This window comes from Amorphotheca resinae (assembly GCF_003019875.1).
Source record: "Amorphotheca resinae ATCC 22711 unplaced genomic scaffold M430scaffold_15, whole genome shotgun sequence".
Lineage (NCBI taxonomy): Eukaryota > Fungi > Ascomycota > Leotiomycetes > Helotiales > Amorphothecaceae > Amorphotheca > Amorphotheca resinae.
Genome location: NW_020194485.1, coordinates 442,851 through 463,807, shown reverse-complemented (window position 1 = coordinate 463,807; position 20,957 = coordinate 442,851). Strand labels below are relative to the sequence as shown.

Here is a 20,957-nt window from a genome sequence, read left to right as displayed (position 1 = left end):
CGGAACGTATACGCTTGGATTTGCTGCGGGTTGGGAGGTTTCTGGCATCATCCATGACGAGGTTCCAGGGGTTTGGGATTTGGAGTTACAGCGTCAGCCCTGGTCGGGACACCTGGGGGGGCACTCGGGCTCGATACGTTCCCAACACCAACACCCTGTCAAGTGGTCGGCAACTGGCAGCGATAGCAGTGGTGCTGGAGCATACCGGCAGGATGGTGTTTATGAGCAGATCATTGCAGCAGAGGGAGGCATGAAGGGCGTCCGGAGGGAGGCATAATGGGGGAACGAAGGAGGGGAGCGAGGGATGGAGGGAGAGAGGGAGAGGGAGAGGGAGAGGGAGAGAGGGCCGCGGGAGGGTTGAATATAATAAATTTTTAAGAGATATAACCCAAGAGAAGCGGCCAGAAGAGGACGATTGTGTGTCTGGAGCAGCTAGATGGGATAATAATGGGGGACAGGAAAAGCCAGATGGGGCGGCAGAGTCGCGCCTCGAACCCTTTGGCTGGCCGCACGTGAGATGGCCATTGGTTCTTGATTCTTGACGGACGATCGTCTCTACACAGACGGGATGTCATCTGGATAGAGTTACAGGACTCTCGTATTCTTCATCATCCCGCTCAGAGGAATGCCAAGAGACAGAGAAAGAGAATCAGAGACAGAGACAGAATAGAGAGGCTGATCATCTGTTAGATATGTGTATATACATATATGTACCGTATATAAGGTACTTTATGTATAGACCGCTTCTTGGCACTCGTTCTAGATTTTGTTCCTGTTCTTGTCAGGGACGACGCAACCCGCCAACTATAATCAATAAATCTCTTAAATAGGATAGACAACCGTATCATTCGTCCACATGTCTTCGGTCTACATACATCTGGTTCTGCCGAGATATCTGATATCTGTACTGTGCAGAGCATTCAACCGAGCGCCATGCATCCCCATGTAAGGGTTCCCCGCATCGGTCTAAATTTCAATCTTTCAATCTTTCAATATCTCAATATCTCAATATCTCAACCTCTTGTCTCTGTTGTGCCTGTACCAAGGTATACATATGTATGCCCTCCGCCTCGTCCCCCTTTACACGTACATACACACTTCCCGTACACCGAGTGAAACCTCGCCCGGCTCATGACCAGGTCTTTTCGGCTTCCTGGCATCTGAGACGTCTCGGTCCGCGTGCGACCTGTGACGGACCTGATATGTATCCCGAACGCCTGCACCAGATGTGATTCGCACCCCTCGACCTTCCGTTTCGCTCCCCCCGCCTGTCGAACGCACTGTTCTTATACGGCCGCGATTCTCATGGCTACGATTTCAGGAATCCCGGCCAAGGAAAGGCCTGCGGTGAGTATGTCCGGGATGTTTTGATATGCGGCAATCCTGACCCCGCCCACAGAGCAAGCCTACACGATCAATGCCGCACCCTCTGCGCGACCCCCAGGGCAGCGATGCCAGGCGTCAAGTCAAGCAGGGCGAGCCCTTCGACCCAGAAGAACTGAGTCGCCGACTCGCACGCCTCCTCGCGGAACAGAAGTCGACGGCTGAGCTTCGACGTGATGCGAGGGCCGCCAAGGCTGCTGAGGTCGCTGCCGCTCAGCAGAATGCTGGGTACCACCACGTCCCAAAGGTTGCAGCAGCGGCGTTCGCGCGGACCGCCACCCCTGACGTGACGCGTCAAATTCATGAGTTGTCGCGTCCAGCTCTGAAGCAGCACTTGGAGGGTCTCCGCCTCAAGGAATCACACCCTCAGGTTACAAGCCTTCAAAGGGCCCAGGCTATGGACCAAGCAATGCTAGAGAGAGAGATGTTAAGTAATAGAAATCAGTTCCAGTGGACTCGCGCTATGGAAGGGGCTGCAGAGGTAGACATCGAACGACGTGTGTATAAACCAGCTCGGAGGAGTTTCATTCCGGAATTTGCGCACTTGATGGATCGGTCCGAACGGAGTATCCAACGTCCATTGAGTACAGGGGACTTCTTAGAGGAAGATGAGCCCCAGGCACTTAAGAGGGCCAGATCAAGGCGAGCCCCGGCGTTTGATGGGCGCAATGACTGGGCACAGGAGGAAGATGGAAGGGATGGAAGACCGACCATAGAAGAGCCAGCGAGCCCAGCCCTAAAAAAACGCGACTCGATCTGGATATTGAAAGGGAGGAGGGAGAAGCCAGGGAGGCCGGATAAGGATGAAGCAGTAGTGGGCATTGGAGACTTTACTTCACCAGATGGTAGTAAAAGTAGGAGAGCTAGCTTCCTTGCCCGCTTTAGGCGTCGTCCTAGTTAACATGCAGCGCTGTTCGGGTCGTATCTCGTGGAATTCAAATAACGCCTGGGTATCTTAATCACATTCCAAACTTCAACCCGACTGTCTCCCCCAAATCGTGCAATGCTCTCAACCCTGCCAAATCGTGCTCGTGAGAGATCCCTTGCTGGTGCAAGTTCTTAGCATGAAACATAAAATGTGGCCCAATACCTGCTTACCCGTCGTTATCCTGTGTTCCGCAATCTTCCCAATATTGCTGGAGATAATTCACATGCTAGCCCCTAGAGCCCATCCGGCAGTTCACGTCTCGCCGTTCAGCAACTGTGAAATAATCCTCACATTCTCCTCTTCCATTTCCTTTCGGATCGTATCAATACCCTCTTCCCCGGCGACGATCTGCAAGATGAGTTTCGAGTATTCCCTCACCCCTTCTCCGTCCTTTCCGTATGCTTCCCGAGCGCGACATAGTGCTCGAACTCCATTCTCAAGTCCTCGATCCGGGTTCCAAGGTTGTTCCTTTCCAGATCTTCGGAACCCCTTGCTTCCTCCATTAGGGTATTGCGAGTGTGCATCGTTCTCCTGCCCTGGTGTAGGAGGGAGGGTGGCAGCATTGATCTCTTCTAGCTGTGAGGCAAGACGCGGGTACATTTTGAAAAGCATCTGTAACTCTTTTGAATCGTCCAAAGCCGAGAAAGGACCCTTATAACCAGCAGCTGCAACGGTACCCGGCCGAGGGGCAGTTCCATTTGTATGAGGCTGAACCGCATTTGCTTGAGGCTGTGTTATCTCTTGTCGCTGCACTGGCTGAGTTGGCTCGACGGCGGGGTGAGTGGCTTTGTGAAGGTTTGAGCATGCGATTGAACAGCTTCAACAGATAAGTAAAGACTCCTTATATCCGCGAGATACTTACTATGGAAGATAGCAGCGCGTGCATTTGTATTTCGATGCATTCTCGTTGCAGACACCGCACAGCTTTGCATTAGAGACGCTGCTCTGTGATGCGGGCGCTGATTGATCCTCGGAGGCTTCTTGACTAGCAGCAGTCTGGGTCTCTCCACCCGGTAGATCTGATGTAGTCAGTCCCTGCGACTTTGGCGCATCATCGCCTGTGTCCAAATCTTGGATTGACATTTTGGTCATTGACGATTGTGCCGCGAAAGGCACGCGGGTGAAAGAAAGAAATATTTATCTATTCGCGGTTCTGATAGAAGACGCGGCAGGTTTGCAAGGGTCGATTTTACCGTATCTGCTCCGCAGATTTTGCGTCATCCGGGAGGCGAAACTTTAAACTCCGAACGATTGATTATTCACCAGCCAGCTTTACCTATATTTAATCCAACCACACCAGACCCGTTTCCAATGTTCAACTACTAACACTACAAGATATATTCACGACTTCCATTGAACAATGGCATCAAAAAGGATTTCCCGGGCAGCTGCCCCGCTGTTTACCAAAACCAGACCGGCGAAGCCATCACTTCCCGTTCATCACCCGAACGCTGCCAGATGCGTACACCGAAGTACTCGTCTACCAGCTGTCTCAGCCTCGAATGCAGGAAGCAGGCCGACGCTACAACCTCTGCATCAACCCATGAGCATGCTGAAGCCGTCGGCAGCTGTTGGTGGCAGCAGGTCCATCTTCATCCAGACCGAAAATACACCCAACCCCGACGCTTTGAAATTCCTCCCTAACCACCCTATCCTACCTCCGGGGCTATCATCCCCATTCCTCGAATACCTGAATCCTCGGTCGACTGTTGCGCCTCCTCACCCATCTCCCCTTGCGGCTTCCTTGATGAATGTTGACGGGGTCACATCGGTGTTCTACGGAGCGGATTTCATCACCGTCACGAAAGCGGCAGATGCGAACTGGGCACACATCAAGCCGGAAGTCTTCAGTCTGATTACGGAGGCAGTTACATCTGGTGCGCAGATTGTCAACATCACAGAGAGCAAACCCGGGGAGAGCGGCCAAGAAGGAAGCGAAGAAGACAGCCTGAGCTACAACGAGAATGACAGCGAGGTGGTGGGAATGATCAAAGAATTACTAGAGACCCGGATAAGACCGGCAATTCAAGAAGACGGTGGAGATATTGAATACCGGGGTTTCGAGGGAGGCAACGTCCTGTTAAAGCTCCGCGGGGCTTGCCGGACCTGTGATTCAAGTACCGTCACGTTGAAGAACGGCATCGAAGGGATGCTGATGCATTATGTAAGTAGAGCTCGCACGATTCGAGAGTGAGCTACAAATAACTAACGCGATCTCCAGATCGAGGAAGTGAAAGGCGTGGTCCAAGTCATGGACCAGGAAGAAGAGATTGCAATGAAGGAGTTTGCTAAGTTCGAGGAGAAGCTGAAGCAACAGAAGGGCGTCAACGAGATTCCCTCGACTGTCGGGAAGGGATCATTAGATACTGTGGATGCTTAAGGTCCCCAAGTGGCACGATACGAAGACCTGTACCTCACAGGGTCAATGGGGAGGTCGATGAGGATGCAAGCATGACCCGCATTCGTTCATGTTTCGTGGCGTAGATACCTAGGCTAGACGGAGATGTATATATATACCTAGATATACCACCTACCTATAGGTAGGATCATAGCTAATCTCAAAATGAGGTTACCTTGTGTATTGGTATCTCGTGGCCACACCACCTCCTTTGCTTTCTGCTGCACCCAGAGCGTCATGTTTTATACTCCGCAACGAGCTACGACAGTCCTCTGTACAAACAAGCAAAGCTCGACCACGCTATCCCTACCCCTACGCACCAACGTATCTCCGAATCTCCGGGCGAATTTGGCTCAGGCAGTCTTTCTCTCGAGTTCTCAAGCGCTCGAATTTCACCCGTCGACGACGGAATCAGATCGCACGGGGGGCGGGAGATCGATCCGCTAGCGAATCAGGAAGCGCGTAATTGGAGATGCGGGACCTAAGAGAAGAGGAGGAGGGGGGGCGCTTTACATTTTTACGGTGCCCCAGTAGTTTACTTTATGTTACCCGGTTTATATAGGTAGATAGCATGATGGGTCATCATTCTTGGCCACCTTGCCTGGCTGTTACCGTACTACCTGGGTTAACCAATACAATACTGTAGAATACGGAGTCGTAGGTAAGGTAAATGCTCTGCTTCTGTTCTCGGAGCCTACATTACCTAAGGCGAGTTGTGCTTGAGTCTTGTGTCCTCTGTTGTTGGACCGGTTGGCTGACAGAAACAAGACATCAATCAGCCTCGGTAGTGGTGGCGTTGGAACTGGGGGGGGTTTTGTGGCGCGCGATGGGTCCATCCGGAATTAATTAACGGAGGGATTGGAGGATATAAAAGCCAGATCTATAATATATAAGCACCCGATATGAGGCAAGGTCGCATCGCATATCCAATGTCTGACAGACACATCAGAGCCCTGGCACCAGATGCTTTTCTGCACATAATGATGTAAGACAGGTGAGGTCTTATGTACAGTGAGTGGTCCTACTCCGCAGCCGAAAATCCGGGGTAAGGTAGTAGTGCCCCGTACGGTGGACGGTAGTAGTAGAACAGTAGACGGTGGACTGGACGGTAGATGGTTGATGGCAAACCACGGTACAAGAAGAGGCACATCAGCCCATTTACCAGCCGGAATCCAAGAACCCCGCGGGCAGAGTAGTGCGCAGTCCAGGGGCGAGGGCCTAATCGATGGGTAAGGTAGACGATGGCTAGGTAGAGAGGCTAGACAGTAGTCGACAACTTGACAACCTTGACACAAGATGTCAATCTGGACGACTACTGTTCCAACAAAGACTGTCTCCCAATCATCGCGATCAGTTTAGAGTTTCCAGGGACCTGTAGGATGGACGTCTGCAAAATGCAAAGAATGAAAGAGGGGCTTTCAGCCACCATGTGAAGCCGCGCCATCCGCTGCTCTCTTCCTAGGTAAGGTATGATGGAGTGCGAATAGGGACATAGGACCTTGGTATAGCTATAGCTATAGCTATAGGTATAGGTATCGGTAGAGGTAGCTGTAAGGTTTGCAGCGCTTTTCATCAAGGCAACTGGCCTCTTGTGCTCCTTGTTGCCGACACATGGAGGTATCTATGTATCGATATATCAGTGAATGTCCTCAATATACCCACCTACCTTACCTACCTATTATCCCTCGGGGCAGAACGCTCTCTTGGCTCTCTAGTTACCTTATTTTGGCCTCTCTCTCTCCGCACTCTGGCTCTCCCCTGAGTCCTCTCCCCTCCCCTCCCCTCCTCTCTCCATTCCACTTCTGCGAGCCAGCCCCCCTCCGCCCCAGCTTCCTTGCCTAACCGCCCAACTGAGGACAGATGCAGCAGCATACAATCCTGTCCACTGTGGGCCGTCTTCCCTGGCAAAGCAGAGCGGCGAGCTGGCCTGGGAAAAGGGAAAAGGGAAAAGAAAGACAAGGCTTTTGCGCGGGCTGGCTCACCTTAGTGCGGAATAGGCCTAGTTATCCGTACCCCAACTCGTCTACGGAGGCCCTTTGCGCGCGCCGCCGCCCCCCACAACTGGCATCTCACCACTTGAAAGGAAGAGCTCTCCCTCCCAATCTCCATTTCTCTTCTTTCTTCCCTCTCCACACACGACCTCTCCACCAAGACCACACATCCCTCCTCCCCCCCAGCTCCCCGCTGCAGCTCCAACTCCCAAAAGCTCTCTTCTGCTTGTCTTCCTGACGCGCCACTCTCCTCCGCCCCTCCCCATCTAACTCCGTCACGAGCCTCGAGACCCTGGTAGCTGTGGTCCGCTGTCTCGGTTTCTGCCGCGCACCTCCAATCTGGCTGCGACTCGTCGCATCCTTCCCCGCATTCCCCCTCCCCTTGCGCCTCACTACATCTCGAGTCCCACCACCGATTTCTCTCTCTCGCCCGCCTCTCTTCTGCTTCCCACATTTCCCCCCGCAGTCCTCCTCCCGTTCGAAAGGCAACGCCTAACCGCAGGGCCATCGCCTCTCCGACGGACTCGACCATGGGCCACGAATAGTCGAGGCGAGCCAAGCCTTGAAACCTCAGTCGCATGCGCCGCGAGTTTCTCAATTTTCTTTTACACTCAGTTTAGTCGGCGGCGATTTCTAGGCGACACCGCGCTGGAGGCATAATCTGGAGAAGAAGAGACAGGGAACAGGTATTCGACAGAAGAGTTATTATACATTTCCCGCATCGCGATTGCGGCTACTCGAGGTTCGTTTAGGACCCCCCCGATCTGCCCACTCGCGAAGTGGGCAGATCTGTACATGCTAGGTTGGGCCGTGGCTGACACCACATGCGATATTAGATATCAAGCTCTCGTCTCTGCCTCGAAACCTCTCCCTCCTTCTCAGAGGACATCATATCCTTGCGGCGGTGAGTCGCGCCTCTCTGTCTATCCATCTCCCCGATCGCCATCAAATACAAGAGCTTGAGGATCCAAGAAAGGTGAATTGGACCACGGTAGCCACAATCCCGCCAGACCAGATCGCCCTCAGTTTGAGAAGGGGTGAGCTATCGTGATTCTTCTTGAACCTGGGCAGTTTGCAATGGCGCGTTTGGTCTGTCATCGAATGGCGAAATGACTGGGCAGCTTTGAGTCGCTGTCATCCGTCGCTGTCATCCGTCGCTGTTCGTAAACTGATATAATTGCCAGAGAGCCAGAAGTCTGAGCTCTGTTCTTGCAAGCAGAAACATAGTGGCCCTCCAACTACGTTGTGTCTGCTCGACAAGTACCTAGATATCAGATTATCTTGGAAGCCTCACAGCAAGACAGCTAGACATTCTGCGAAAAATTGCGACGAGGACTTGAAATCCAGGCACTGACTTATCTACAGATCTCCTAGACTCTCTACTGTTAGGCCAGTGTTAGGACGACCGCCTTATTCACCCCTTCTCTACACCGGTTGCCACCAACCCCGTCGATTCTCGCCAGCTTCGCGAGACCTGTCACAACACTCGATACCCCTCCCTCATCACCCGGACACTCTCTGGCGCTTTTCGCACTTTCCAAGTCACAACGCGCCAGGCTTATTGATTAAAATATACCCCTCTCATCACTGTAATAGTGTCTCGAACTGGTTCGAGCGCTGTGTTATTACTCAGCTTGGAGTATCTCTGTGTAACATCCAGCCTCTGACAGCATAAGTCTGGACCCAGGTTTTCGCCCCCCAAATAGACATTCTTGCATTCCTCTTCTACTCCAACAAAGTGGCATCCTGACACCGGGTCATTACTACATCGGATCTATCCTGATACTCACGTCTGGTCGCTATACTCGACAACCTCTTACACTTCGCCTCCGGTCTTTAATAACTAACAAGACACTCGTGCGGACCGGCCCCTTGCAGGATGACTTCCAACAACGGAAAGAGTGGAGCTGGAAGGACCGCTCAACCAAACCCTTCCTCGATGGCCTCCAGCAACCCCTCCCTCTTACTTGACAAATTCAATGGAAGACGATCAACACCTGATTCTGAGGCTTTGGCAAGTTCCGATGACGAGGCTGATAGGCAAGAGCATCCTCAACCCGCCGTCCAAGCCCAGAAGCCAGCACGAAGAGCCTCATGGTTGAATGACCCAACGCAACCCGGAGCGCAACCACGCAAGGGTTCATTTCCAAGCAACTCAATGTCGCCCACCGCATCTCATCCAAACACTCCCTCTACCGAGTCTCGCAATTGGAATGCCCACACTCAGGCTGGCTCCGGTGTCGGTCGTGGGCACGCTGGCTCAAGTTCATTCCCCTGGAGTAGTGGCATCTGGAATACTGAGTCGCGGAAGGAGCCTCCTTCTCGATTGACGGAAGTCTTACCTTCACCAACGTCTACCCATCCTCCTGGTCCAGTGGGAAATGGATATTTCAATGATGGCAACTATGCTCGAGATCAGTCGGCAAATACTACCATTCCGTTCGCAATTCCACTTCATCCGACTCCAAAGACCTATCGGTCCCAATCCTATTCCGTTGGACAACTTGATCCAGACACACCGGCAGGATCTTCCGCATTGACAGGCACAAGTACTGCATTGACAGGCCGGGGTAGACCTCTGCAACATTCTGGTCTGCAACATAGACCTTCACGGCCCAGTATGCTCAGCGAGATGTCAAGCGAGGGAGGCCTTAGCAAGCTTAAAGAAGTGGAAGATGATGACGACGATAGCACGAACGGATCGAACCATGGGGTGCAGCATCAATCAGCGGAAGCAAAGACAATCGAGCTGCTGGCGAGGGAAAATGCCATTCTACGCCAACAGCAATACCATAACTCACGTATCCGGCCTCGCTCATCCACCTCCAATGCATTCTCCCTAGGCAGCGGGTACGGCCTGCAGGAGTCTGTACCCGAGGAATCCGACTATGCCATTGATGAGCTTGACGAGATCAACGAACTTCAAGAAATGTCATCGAAGGGTTTGTCAGGACGCAGACTTAGCGAGTATGGAGCCGGCCAAAGCCGGGTCTCTCCATATACCTCCCTAGAGAATAGGAAGCTGGAGAATGTCAAGAAAGCTTACTGGCAAAGCTCTCTTGGCTTTGGCGGATTGGCTGACATACCGCAGAGCAGACGCCACTCTTTTGCTGATGTCCCAACTAGACACGGGTCGGTGAGCTCCGTTGGCGAACCTCTCTCCCCACATGAGAGTAATTTGCAAGAGAGTATGCCGCCAAATGAATACCAAAGCCGATATCAAGATGGGGCTGGCTACTCACTCAATGATCATGGTGAGCAACCTCCTAACAATTTCGCACTATCATATCCCCGTAACCAGAAGAATGGTCAAATTTCGGAGGAAGCTTCTTTCAGAACGTTATATTCACAAGATCGTCCGGCAGCAGCTTCATATTTCGGCAGCCTTACGGCTCCGCCGCGGAACACCGAATCATATCCTTCAGCCTATCCCTCCGCCTATCCAGCCCATGGTGTGCCGGGCCAATATGGTGGGGGCCGGCCTGCATCGCCTCATCGCAGCATGTACGGTGTTCCACAACCGATCCATAACCAACTTCTCTACATCGTTCTGTTCAAATGCTCGCGCGCCGATGTTTTCTATGTTCAAGAGGGGACAGGACTGTCAGTGAAGCCGGGAGATCTTGTGATTGTTGAGGCAGATCGTGGAACTGATCTCGGAACTGTCGCAAGGGACAATATCGATTGGGCCACTGCAAAGGAGCTGAAGGAGCACTATGCGGAGGAACACTACAAGTGGCTTATGATGTATTCACAGGGTGCGGCCGGAAATTCTGATGGGACCGGTGCTGGTCTGATGGCCGCTTCAAATGGCCTTCAAGGCAGTGCGGTGGGCGGAATGGGACCTCCAAACCAGCACGGGATGCAAGAACCGAACCCTGGCGAGATCAAGCCGAAGATCATTAAGCGCCTTGCACAGAACCATGAGATTCAGGCTCTGCGGGACAAGGAAGGTAACGAGGCGAAAGCAAAGCGAGTATGTATGCAGAAGGTGAAAGAGCATGGTCTTCATATGGAAATTCTCGACGCCGAATTTCAGATGTAAGTCACCCAAGTCCGTGTATATACGGGGAAGATCCCAGCTAACAGAGGAATTGCTAGGGACTGGAAGAAGTTAACCTTCTACTACTTTGCCGATGCGTACATAAACTTCAACTCCTTGGTTACGGACCTCTTTAAGGTCTACAAGACCAGAATATGGATGAGCGCTATCAATCCAGCTTCATTTGCTAGCCCGTCACTCGGCCTTCAAGCTCCTTCTGGCATCGGTCCGGGCGCCGTTGAAGTGGGTCAGAACACGCAGGGTGAGAGACGCCCACAACCAAAACAATACTCATTTGGCGTTTCTCAGCCTAGTCGTGGCTATACAGGAGCTTTTGCGCAACCGTTCGCTTCCGCTCTAAATAGGGGAGCAATGCCACCGAACGGGCTCCCACCATCGGGCTACACCTATGGTTATTCTCCATTTAACGCCGCCCCTCGTAATGCCGGGGCCTCAGCGAGTGGCTACACCCCCATGACTGATCCTTTTGGCGGCTTCCCTGCCTCAAACGATTATCAGGGACCCCCTGGCCGGTTCCCTTCCCCGCCCGGTTCTACGTCGAATAATGATGCCAACGATTATGGCCGCCAATCTTCTGGACTCGGGTCTCCAAACGAGACATGGCTCGGAGCTTTCCAGGGCCTCTCTCTGAACACTCGTTAGATACCAAACCAGACCGACTTCTTCCCCCTTCGTCGACCATCACCACTCAGTTGATACACGTCTCGAGTGTCAGATTCACGGCTGGGTTCCATAAATCTCGATGTCAGGAAGAGACTCATGAATAGTCCTTATCCGACTTTAGAGATTTCCCCTCTGAATCTCTAGATCAACCTGGGCTTCGTTCCATCGACAAATATCCCCCCGCCATTTTCAGGTTTCGACGTGAAGGGTACCTGCAGTCTTAGAACCCTCAGCTTACGATCCCACCTCGGAAAGTCGAAGGGGGCTTGTCACTAGCTAGTTCTGTCCTGGTTGAATGACACAGTTCCGTTATATTTCGCTCGCCTCAGAACCACGGCCATCGAATCGCGAGCTTATTTCCTTCTTTTGGGTTCGGAGTTCTTATTTCCAAATTCAAGCATTGCACAACATGTATGCTCGATGGCAAAGTTAGACCGTTTACTAGAGCCTTGTCAGCAAGGCCACTTGTTGTTTGAGGGCCCGTTCCTGCTATAGATATATGGCGTATGCCATTTTGTGTCACAGGACCAGGTTGGGCAAACCAAGACGACCTCAGTACAGATCAGCAACTGGCTTGGTAGATCGCTCTAGGTTGCTCTATTTGATTTCATTTCTATTTCTTAGGGAGATTTTCAACGTTCAGCACATTAAGACTCGGGCTAAGGTCTGTTTTCCACTTACGAATTTCATGAATTGCACATGGACCTGGTAGGGTTTTCGAGACTGATAGATAGATTTGCACAAATTCGGGAGGTGTCTCTGGGGGGGATTAAACAACCACATAAAAGAAGCGGGCTTGGCTAATCAGGCTGGATGGGTGGAATGGATACTGGAACTCCTCTCAATAGGCGTACACATACTCAAAATGCTTTTCTTCACATCTTCCGCTTTGTAAAGGGTACTCGATGGTATTAGAATCAAGATAGTCTCCTATTTCTGCTGATGTCTACTCAAACGCCCAGGCAAAACACCCTTAATTCATAGTGATCTACCATATGTGACAGATTGGCGACGAGTGCGGTGGTTGATTGTTTATTATTCTACTTAGCTTGGTGGGCAGGCTGGCAGATGGGTTTCCTCTTCTGGAATCTCGAGCACCCTCCCAACTTCACCGTCACCACCACCACCATCACCATCACAATCATCATGGCCAGACCAGCGGGCAAGCGCAAGTCGGACAGTAAGTTTTACCATTGGCCATCTCCACAATTCTTATTCTCCTGTAAACTGAAAGTGCCGGGATGTTGATTCGGTGTAGGCGCTCTGCCCACAGGCAAGGCGAAGCAGCGAAGAAAGTTCGCATCCATTAGGGGAGACGCTCCCGATTCCACAGAATTGGAAGAGCAATCCAACGATGAGCTTTTCGTACCCGATGAACCTGTCGCAGCGAAACATGTCAAGAAAAGCAACCCCAAGTTTCGAAATTCGGAGCCAGCACGCCTGGGTAGAACCGAGGAGTACGAAGAAGATGCGGGACGATCTGAAACCCAGTAGGTCGTTCTATGCCATCTCCCTACACGCACTTTCACCAGGCATGATTTGCTGCTTCCGGCTGACTCTTCGGAATCTAGGCAGTTCCTCGCTCTGGTTGAGCTAGAATCCAAGAAGAAGAGACAGGCTGCCAAGAAATCTATCCAGTATCTGGAGGCCTTCAAGAAGAGGGTAGGGGATGAAGAACAGGCGTTGAAGGCAAACCTCCAGGACCTGAGCGCCGCTGCGTGTGTACATGTTTAACAGTTCACGGGGAAGAGCGAGCTGACCGCAGTAGTGCAAAGAAAGATGGCGACTTCATCAACGCGTTCAAGGCTGCGTATAGCTTGGCGTCCCCCTTCCAGCCACCATCTACGGAGGCCAACCCACCGGGAGATTCATTCGCGCATCGTGGTTTCGCATCCATGTACAGCAAGAGCAAGGAGCTAACAGCGGAGGCTCTGGGTCTTGTTGCCCGGTTTGATCAGGTCGCTCAGCGGGTTGCGGAGCTTAAGCCAACCGGCCTGATGGAGAATGAATGGGCAGAGGAGGATAGTACAGCGGCAGATCTCCTTGCCATCGGAAAGAGGGTGGGTATGAACCGGTACCAGAGCAGCTTGATGGCTTCCAAAGAACCGCCCATGGACCCCGATGCTACACAGGCAGCTGGGTTCTTGTACCAGGGCAAAAGGCCTGGCATCTGGGGTAAGATTGCCAGAAAGCAGGAAAAGGCAACACGGAAATTGGTCGATGGCCTTGCGGTGGAGACTGATTGATTGATGGAAAGTTTACTTTTGCTCCCTTGCGGTACTATTAACTTGCTACTTGGGGGCTAGAATGCATATTCGGGAAGACACTTGTTTGTATTAAGCTACGCAACATCTCGAGACAACAATCAAAGAAACTGTATAAAGAATCCTAGGAGTCTTTGATAGAGGCAATACCTCCTCCACCTACCCGCATATATAGATTGTACTGTATCAAGATATGAATGCCAGGAAGAATGGCTGCAGATTGACTGACTGACTGACTGATTGATTGATTCATTCTGCCCCCTCCATGGCTGTCCCTCTGTCCCTTAAACATTGCCATCATTAGTCGTTCCTGGTGCCTGTAAACTATCCTCTGTGGTGCCCCCCTATTTCTCATCCAGGTGGTTGTGGTGACTGTGCCTGGATCAGTAATCGCGGGGACGCTGAACAAGTATCACGTGGACGGAGTACCACGCCCGTTCACCTTCTTTCTGCATGGATGCCTTGATGCCTTGTAAGGGCCTACGGAGTACTCCGTAAGGGCAAGTAAGGTATGGCTGGCAAGCGAGCGCTAAGCGAGAACTCGCAAACGCACTTTTCAATATTCCCCGTCTTCCAAAATTTCGAGGGTTGGACATACCGACAAACGATTTCGACAACCACCTTCGACATCAATCGGCCAAGATCGAAATCATGGGTGCGAACAAGTACTTGGAAGAGATCGCGAAGAAGAAGCAGTCTGATGTGCTGCGCTTCCTTCTCCGTGTTCGATGCTGGGAGGTAAGATACTTCGACCCTTGAAACGGCATCGATCGAACCCCAATACTTCGAATTTGCTCCCTCGGACGGACACAATGAGAATATTGGGGGACGTGGACATCTCTCCGATGCTCCTTGCTATACACTCGTTGAACTTAGCTGAGAGTGCAAAATATAGCTTCGACAACTGAATGTCATTCACCGAGCATCCCGCCCATCTCGTCCCGACAAGGCCCGCCGTCTGGGTTACAAGGCCAAGCAGGGCTATGTCATCTACCGTGTTCGTGTCCGTCGTGGAGGTCGCAAGCGCCCAGTGCCCAAGGGTGCCACCTACGGTATGTCCAGGAATCATAGCAGATAGCTGGCTGGGAGGGAAGATTTTTGCTGACCCGGGCTTCTCATTCTAGGCAAGCCCACCAACCAGGGTGTTAACCAACTCAAGTACCAGCGATCCCTGAAGTCGACTGCGGAGGAGCGTGTCGGACGTCGTTGCGCTAACTTGCGCGTCCTGAACTCATACTGGATCAACCAGGACTCCACCTACAAGTACTACGAGATCATCCTCGTTGACCCTCAACACAAGGCCATCCGCCGCGACCCCCGCATCAACTGGATCGTCAACCCAGTCCACAAGCACCGCGAGTCTCGTGGTCTCACTGCCACTGGCAAGAAGTCCCGTGGTTTGGGCAAGGGACACGGATTCAACAAGACCACTGCCGGCCGGAGAAAGACCTGGAAGAGACACAACACCCTCAACCTCCAACGATACAGATAGATGTCTTAGCGGGATTTTTGTGTCGTTTGTGTTGCTTCTTCGATGGGTTGCTGGTGGAATTCTCGGTGCGTCTGGGTTATGGCCATGCTATAACAAGCCGTTGCTCATAGCATACGCTGATGAATTGAACAATTGAAACGCGAAATGCGGAAAAACAAAATTTTCCACTTGATGATATCGTGAAAAAGACTTGGGCCCCAATCACCAGTAATGTACGGGATATGTAGGTATGAAGTACAGTACAGTACAGTAGCAGCTGTATATATAGGGATAAAACAATCTTGGGGTTTACTTTACTCCGCACATGACTTCTCCACTTCAGATGCGCCTGTGCGTGAACAGTAAGGTACGCTGCACACCGTACACCGTACAGTATCTAGTAGCAAGACCCCTTGGTTATCAGACCGCTCGCCGACTGCAACCGAGTACGCGTTCCAACTACCACCTTGAACAAGACCGCGACGACTGAGTGAGACAGGGCAATCTTGCATATACAGAGGTTTCCTACAGATCACAGTAGAGTCTGGATCAGGGCGGAGGGTAAGGTAGTTGAGATGCACATCCTGAACCATCGACACTACCTCACTTAGAGACTCCAACGTCCGACGAAAGCTAGTATACGAACGTGAAGGAAGGAACCCGCGCAACTTCCTCCATATCCTGAGCTTAACCTACAAGAAATCCGCGTCGATTACAGGCGGGCCTGGCAGATAGTCTGGTGCATTGCATCTTTGATGATCCCAATCGACTCGATGCTCCGTATACAACTCATGCGCCTCGCAACAAGCAGCCAGCCATTGTAGAGCCGTGCCATGGCGCCTTGGGGAAACAAACTGTTCTCTTCGGCGAGCTCCAGTCATGAACCAGGGCCGGGGACAGCAGGACTGGGCGCAACGTCTCCCACACGAACGCGGGTACAATCAAGAGTCACCGAGGCGGATATACTAGACAATGCCTACGGCATCCCGACCTTGTCGCACGGAACACTCAGGTCGAGCTCCTCCAATTCAAGGCAGACGGCGAGCCATGGCAGATCCATGAGCCACCCGTTTCCCTCCCTGTTCGCTGGGAGAAAGAAACATCACAGTGATGCTGCGGCCGACTTCGAATCCACCGACGATGATTCAATCTCCCCCGGACCGTCCAAGACCTCTTTGCTTAATCCGAGCGTCAAGCAGTCCAAAGTCCCAGATAAGGACCTCATGACAGGGAAGTGCATGACTTGCGATTCCATGGTGCGTTGGCCGAAAGATCTGAAGGTTTTCCGGTGTACGGTGTGCTTGACGATCAATGATCTGAAGCCTGTTGTCTTAGAAACGAGGCATGGGGATGGGCACAGGGCCGTGAAGACAGGCACACATCCAGTATCAGCATATACGCAACATGGTAGGCCTCCTGAATATGTCTTGACAAGGGCGGCCGACTAATGTATTTATATGTATAGTGGCTCCCTTGTCTATTGCCAAAACAGGACGGCTTATTGATCAGTGCGTAACGGAATATCTCTTAGGCAGATTGAAGCATGATGATGGAAATACTTCTGGCTCGCCACCACAGCCCATACTGCAAGGCGGCGACATTACCAGAGGCGATGGTCCTGGTAGATTGCATACACAAGCACAAAATATTGCGCAGCCACCTGCTACCATATCTTCAATACCCCACTCACGACTTCCCATTAACCAGGCCAACGAAAGGTCTAGCTTCAGACGCGAGAGTTCTGACAGGCAGAGTTCTGGCGGGCACCGTCGTGCACAAACAGTTACTTTCTCAGCATCGACCTCAGGAAGCTTCTTTAGTACCCATGTGGAACAGAAGCGAAGAGAGCCTTACTCGAGCATGCCGAAGGATGCCGCTGCAGGTGATCGCCAGGGTTATTCGGATGCTCAATATTCTGCAGACACTACAAACGCTGACCAGGCACAACGGGAACGAGCAGAGACCACAAGAAATATTTTCAAACCTCTAGAAGACTATATCATCACGTCTTTTGGAGCATTCGAATGCATCAATAATTCATTCAGTAATTTGAATCCGAACTTGGCTCTAAGAACAGCTAGCGAGGGAAGCAGCAGAACTATGAATCCATTGCAAAGCGCGAGGCACACTGGAACTGACGAAGTCATGTCGGAATTGGACGCCAAGACTCTTCTTCTTGGCGATGTTGCGGAAAATGGCTCCTGGTGGACCGGAGGCATGAGAAGCCCTGAACGTTCACGGAGGAGCCGCAATAGGGAAGCTTCGAACGATGGTTCAGTCACGTTAAAGTCTCCTCGAATTGACTGGGCCGATGTCAACGAATGGTATCACCTGGTTCTAAATGCTGGTCGGTTTTGGCGGCGTAAATTGGACGATCTCATGGCTTCCGAGCTGCATGAATTACGCCCAACGGGGCCGCCCCCTGAAGAGATGGATGACATTGAGGCTCAATTAATGGAGGCCCGCGAGCATACTCAGCGGGTTTTGCTGAAAGCTACTGAGAACCTGCTCAAGCGTCCCGGACGGCCTTTGCTTGAACCCAATGATCTTCGATTTCTTCTTATCATTCTTGCGAACCCTCTACTCTACCCTGCTCATGCGAGCTCGAGAGCAAAAGAGCGAAGCAGGTCGAGGTCAAGGTCACGGGACATAAAGATGCCGTACGCGACAAATAATCCCAGTACGTCGAAGAAGAGAACAGAACCTCTAGCTCTCGCGTCGTCGAATGGAAATGGAGGAGGCAGCTCTGGCAAACATTCGGGAATTATTAAACGGATACTCGGCCTCTTGTCTAATGTTCCCAATGAGTGCCATCACCACCTCGTCTCCTGGTTTGCGAGGTATTCTGATAGTCATTTCCAAAGGACTACTGATCTTATTGGGAGCTTTGTTACCTATAGGCTTACTAGGCAGCATGGAAAGAAACATGAAGTGGACCAGGATCCCACTGCTGGTCTCATTCCAAATATGAGTGGGACTGGGAGGACTACGTCGGCGGCTTTACATGCGGCCCTTGGAGTCACAGGACAGGCCGGAAAGAAGCGCGACGGGAAGCCACAAACCGTTATCTATAATGATGACTGGCAGATAAGAGCGGCTGCACGAGTGATGGCATTGTTATTCTCCGCAAACAACAGCGGTCTGACCAGGAGGGGGGACACGCGCACTTTATCTGTCCCTGACAACGAGCGAAGTATCGGCCTGGCCGCTCGAGAAAGGGCTCATAGACATGGACAGATACTACCAACAAGCGACTTCTACAACACACTGCTTGATTACTCGGACCTCATTGCTGATTTCGAAGCATGGGAAGCAAGACGAGGAAAGTTTACCTTCTGCCAATACCCATTCTTCTTAAGCATCTGGGCAAAGATACAGATCATGGAGCATGATGCACGAAGACAGATGGAGGTGAAGGCCCGAGAAGCTTTCTTTGACAGTATCATGACCCACAAGACAGTCAATCAATATCTTGTACTGAAGATTCGCCGGGAATGCCTTGTAGAAGATAGTTTGAAAGGGGTCAGTGAGGTCGTAGGCTCAGGAGATGAGGAGATCAAGAAGGGGCTCCGTATCGAATTTAAGGGCGAAGAGGGTATTGATGCGGGCGGCCTGAGGAAAGAATGGTTTCTCCTACTCGTCAGAGATGTCTTTAACCCTGATCATGGTACGCAAGTTTCTTACGGTACAATGTTTGGTAATTTCTAACTGTCGCACAGGCATGTTTACCTATGACGAGGACTCCCGTTTCTGCTACTTCAACCCGAACAGCTTCGAAACGACAGACCAGTTCTTCCTAGTCGGTGTTGTCCTTGGACTTGCAATATACAATTCCACTATCCTTGATGTTGCCCTTCCGCCTTTTGCTTTCAGAAAATTGCTAGCGGCTGGCCCCGCTGCTGCACCTGGGGCAACATCACATGCCAAGCCATTAATGACTTACACTTTGGAAGATCTAGCTGAATATCGACCTGCACTAGCCGCTGGCCTCCGACAGTTGCTCGAATTTGACGGTGACGTCGAGAACACTTTCTGCCGAGACTTCGTGGCAGATGTAGAGCGATATGGCCAAACCGTGCAAGTGCCACTTTGCCCAGACGGGGAGAAGAAGCCGGTCACGAATTCCAACAGACGGGAGTTTGTCGACCTCTACGTACGCTACCTTCTTGACACTGCTGTCTCACGTCAGTTTGAACCATTCAAACGTGGATTCTTCACGGTCTGTGGAGGCAATGCGCTGTCCCTTTTCCGTCCCGAAGAAATCGAGCTTCTCATCCGAGGATCCGACGAGCCTCTTGATATCGCATCTCTTCGAGCAGTCGCTATTTGTGAGAATTGGGGGGTTCCAAATGCGGCAGAGACAGAGCCAGTGATACAGTGGTTCTGGCAGTCCTTCCAAACGGCAAATCCAAAGGACCAGCGAAAGCTCCTGAGCTTTATTACTGGTAGTGACCGTATACCAGCCATGGGGGCCACCAATCTGGTAATCAAGCTTTCTTGTTTGGGCGATGATAGCCCGAGATTTCCAGTAGCAAGAACATGCTTTAACATGTTGTCGTTGTGGCGTTACTCTTCAAGACAGAAGCTGGAAACGATGCTTTGGCGCGCAGTTAATGAGAGCGAGGGGTTTGGATTGAAGTAAGGCATAGGTTACGGAATTTTGCAGACATTCGTACCTGTAGAGTTGTCACCAAGGCCAGGATCAATAACTGTGAACACATTTGAGTCCTGCTGGAGCCAGGTACTTGCATCGATGGCGTTGGTGATACGGAAGCTTGCAAACAGTTATGTCGATATAAAAGTCAATAATACAGCTTGACCCGCACAGTGATATGGCTTAGGGCATTTTATACAAGATGATTTTACAGCCTTTCCATACCTTAAACCTCCCATTCACAGCCAACGCCTAACAAATGCATGATTCCCTTCTGCATATAGCCTAGGTTTCCTTCATCGCCTCGGCCTCTCCCCTAGCTTGTGTGAGGATAGCTTCCTCCCTCCTCCTCTGTTCCATAACAGCTTTCATCCTCTCTCTATCCTGTGCACTCTTCACTCGGTACTCCTCCAGCTCTTGAAGCTGTCTCGTCTCCTCGGCCGTCGGTTTCACGGGCTTCGCATTCGTGAGCGTCATCAGCTGTGCGACAATCTCCGACACGTCCCGATTCTTCATATCCAACACCTTGGTCCTCTCCTTATCGGACGAGGCGAAATGAACAGTCATGAGCGCAGGCCCGGTGTGGTTCTCGGCGCGGCGGTTGACCGTCATCGGCACGGCTGGGTTATGGTACTTGAGGCGCGTGAGGCAGTCTTTCCAGAATCGCCTGAAAGGGGGAAAGGACAACAGGTCAGCGTGTGATGGCTCGAAAGGGAACGGGAACGCGCTCTCTACATAATAGAGCAGATAGATAGATGATGGGGTATCCCCTTACTTGGCTCCGTAGTGCCCGCCCGTGATGTTCACGGCAAAGTCCATGTGTATTCTTGTGACTTCGGGAGGCAGGATTGCGGCACCAGGGCCGAGCCTTACGGCGAGCAGCTGGAGAAGTGTCAATGAGGAATCAGACGAGGGATGCGGGCGTATCGAGAATCTACCTTCTGCGGTTCATATGTCAGTCGGTGCTTTAAAGGAGCCAAGGGGAAATGGGACAATCCGGGGGGGATTGAGTGGATGACTTACTGCTCTCAGCTTCCTCATACGCTGTATTACGCTCACCATCTTGAAGGATTGGGCTATTAATGACCCAAGAAGGATGTATGGTGTACTTGGCTGCGACCTGGATGTCGTTGAGTTTTAGA

At 51.7% G+C, this 20,957-nt stretch overlaps 8 protein-coding genes across 8 annotated transcripts; 6 read left to right on the top strand and 2 right to left on the bottom strand.

Moving 5' to 3' along the window:
• Nucleotides 1-1,417: 1,417 nt before the first annotated feature.
• Nucleotides 1,418-2,284, top strand: M430DRAFT_111050 (hypothetical protein; the record flags this gene model as incomplete). The annotated part of the gene is made up of 1 exon (XM_024861407.1): nt 1,418-2,284. One exon carries the CDS (start codon nt 1,418-1,420, stop codon nt 2,282-2,284), a length of 867 nt encoding a protein of 288 aa, XP_024716548.1.
• A 198-nt stretch (nt 2,285-2,482) lies between these two features.
• On the bottom strand, nt 2,483-3,451 carry M430DRAFT_148795 (hypothetical protein). Its single transcript, XM_024863143.1, has 2 exons — nt 3,174-3,451; nt 2,483-3,128 (listed from the first exon to the last, which is right to left on the bottom strand). The coding sequence occupies exons 1-2, from the start codon at nt 3,401-3,403 to the stop codon at nt 2,564-2,566; spliced, it is 795 nt and encodes a 264-aa protein (XP_024716547.1). The 5' UTR covers nt 3,404-3,451; the 3' UTR covers nt 2,483-2,563.
• Nucleotides 3,452-3,591: 140 nt separating this feature from the next.
• Nucleotides 3,592-5,038, top strand: M430DRAFT_62317 (hypothetical protein). The gene is made up of 2 exons (XM_024868978.1): nt 3,592-4,475; nt 4,533-5,038. Exons 1-2 carry the CDS (start codon nt 3,672-3,674, stop codon nt 4,689-4,691), a joined length of 963 nt encoding a protein of 320 aa, XP_024716546.1. The 5' UTR covers nt 3,592-3,671; the 3' UTR covers nt 4,692-5,038.
• Nucleotides 5,039-8,579: 3,541 nt separating this feature from the next.
• Nucleotides 8,580-11,405, top strand: M430DRAFT_23508 (hypothetical protein; the record flags this gene model as incomplete). The annotated part of the gene is made up of 2 exons (XM_024864919.1): nt 8,580-10,741; nt 10,802-11,405. The coding sequence occupies 2 exons, from the start codon at nt 8,580-8,582 to the stop codon at nt 11,403-11,405; spliced, it is 2,766 nt and encodes a 921-aa protein (XP_024716545.1).
• Nucleotides 11,406-12,557: 1,152 nt separating this feature from the next.
• M430DRAFT_272308 (hypothetical protein) lies at nt 12,558-14,043 on the top strand. The gene is made up of 4 exons (XM_024865553.1): nt 12,558-12,606; nt 12,685-12,916; nt 12,998-13,144; nt 13,195-14,043. The coding sequence occupies exons 1-4, from the start codon at nt 12,573-12,575 to the stop codon at nt 13,670-13,672; spliced, it is 891 nt and encodes a 296-aa protein (XP_024716544.1). The 5' UTR covers nt 12,558-12,572; the 3' UTR covers nt 13,673-14,043.
• Nucleotides 14,044-14,341: 298 nt separating this feature from the next.
• M430DRAFT_148786 (hypothetical protein) lies at nt 14,342-15,331 on the top strand (the record flags this gene model as incomplete). Its single annotated transcript, XM_024863141.1, has 3 exons — nt 14,342-14,428; nt 14,586-14,742; nt 14,815-15,331. 3 exons carry the CDS (start codon nt 14,342-14,344, stop codon nt 15,180-15,182), a joined length of 612 nt encoding a protein of 203 aa, XP_024716543.1. The 3' UTR covers nt 15,183-15,331.
• Nucleotides 15,332-15,994: 663 nt separating this feature from the next.
• M430DRAFT_111236 (hypothetical protein) lies at nt 15,995-19,803 on the top strand (the record flags this gene model as incomplete). Its single annotated transcript, XM_024861423.1, has 3 exons — nt 15,995-16,568; nt 16,627-18,828; nt 18,881-19,803. 3 exons carry the CDS (start codon nt 15,995-15,997, stop codon nt 19,801-19,803), a joined length of 3,699 nt encoding a protein of 1,232 aa, XP_024716542.1.
• Nucleotides 19,775-20,950, bottom strand: M430DRAFT_37848 (hypothetical protein). Its single transcript, XM_024867193.1, has 3 exons — nt 20,839-20,950; nt 20,591-20,700; nt 19,775-20,482 (listed from the first exon to the last, which is right to left on the bottom strand). The coding sequence occupies exons 1-3, from the start codon at nt 20,854-20,856 to the stop codon at nt 20,101-20,103; spliced, it is 510 nt and encodes a 169-aa protein (XP_024716541.1). The 5' UTR covers nt 20,857-20,950; the 3' UTR covers nt 19,775-20,100.
• Nucleotides 20,951-20,957: the final 7 nt, after the last annotated feature.

Excerpts from the sequence above, each read along its gene's own strand:
- M430DRAFT_148795 (XM_024863143.1), bottom strand. The coding sequence starts at position 3,403 with ATGACCAAAATGTCAATCCAAGATTTGGACACAGGCGATGATGCGCCA. Across the intron at positions 3,129-3,173 it reads ACGCGCTGCTATCTTCCATA|CTGTTCAATCGCATGCTCAA; the intron begins GTAAGTATCTCG and ends TATCTGTTGAAG.
- M430DRAFT_272308 (XM_024865553.1), top strand. The coding sequence starts at position 12,573 with ATGGCCAGACCAGCGGGCAAGCGCAAGTCGGACA. Across the intron at positions 12,917-12,997 it reads GCGGGACGATCTGAAACCCA|GCAGTTCCTCGCTCTGGTTG; the intron begins GTAGGTCGTTCT and ends TTCGGAATCTAG. Across the intron at positions 13,145-13,194 it reads CAGGACCTGAGCGCCGCTGC|TGCAAAGAAAGATGGCGACT; the intron begins GTGTGTACATGT and ends TGACCGCAGTAG.
- M430DRAFT_62317 (XM_024868978.1), top strand. The coding sequence starts at position 3,672 with ATGGCATCAAAAAGGATTTCCCGGGCAGCTGCCCCGCTGTTTACCAAA. Across the intron at positions 4,476-4,532 it reads AAGGGATGCTGATGCATTAT|ATCGAGGAAGTGAAAGGCGT; the intron begins GTAAGTAGAGCT and ends CGCGATCTCCAG.
- M430DRAFT_37848 (XM_024867193.1), bottom strand. Across the intron at positions 20,483-20,590 it reads GGCGGGCACTACGGAGCCAA|GCGATTCTGGAAAGACTGCC; the intron begins GTAAGGGGATAC and ends TCCCCCTTTCAG.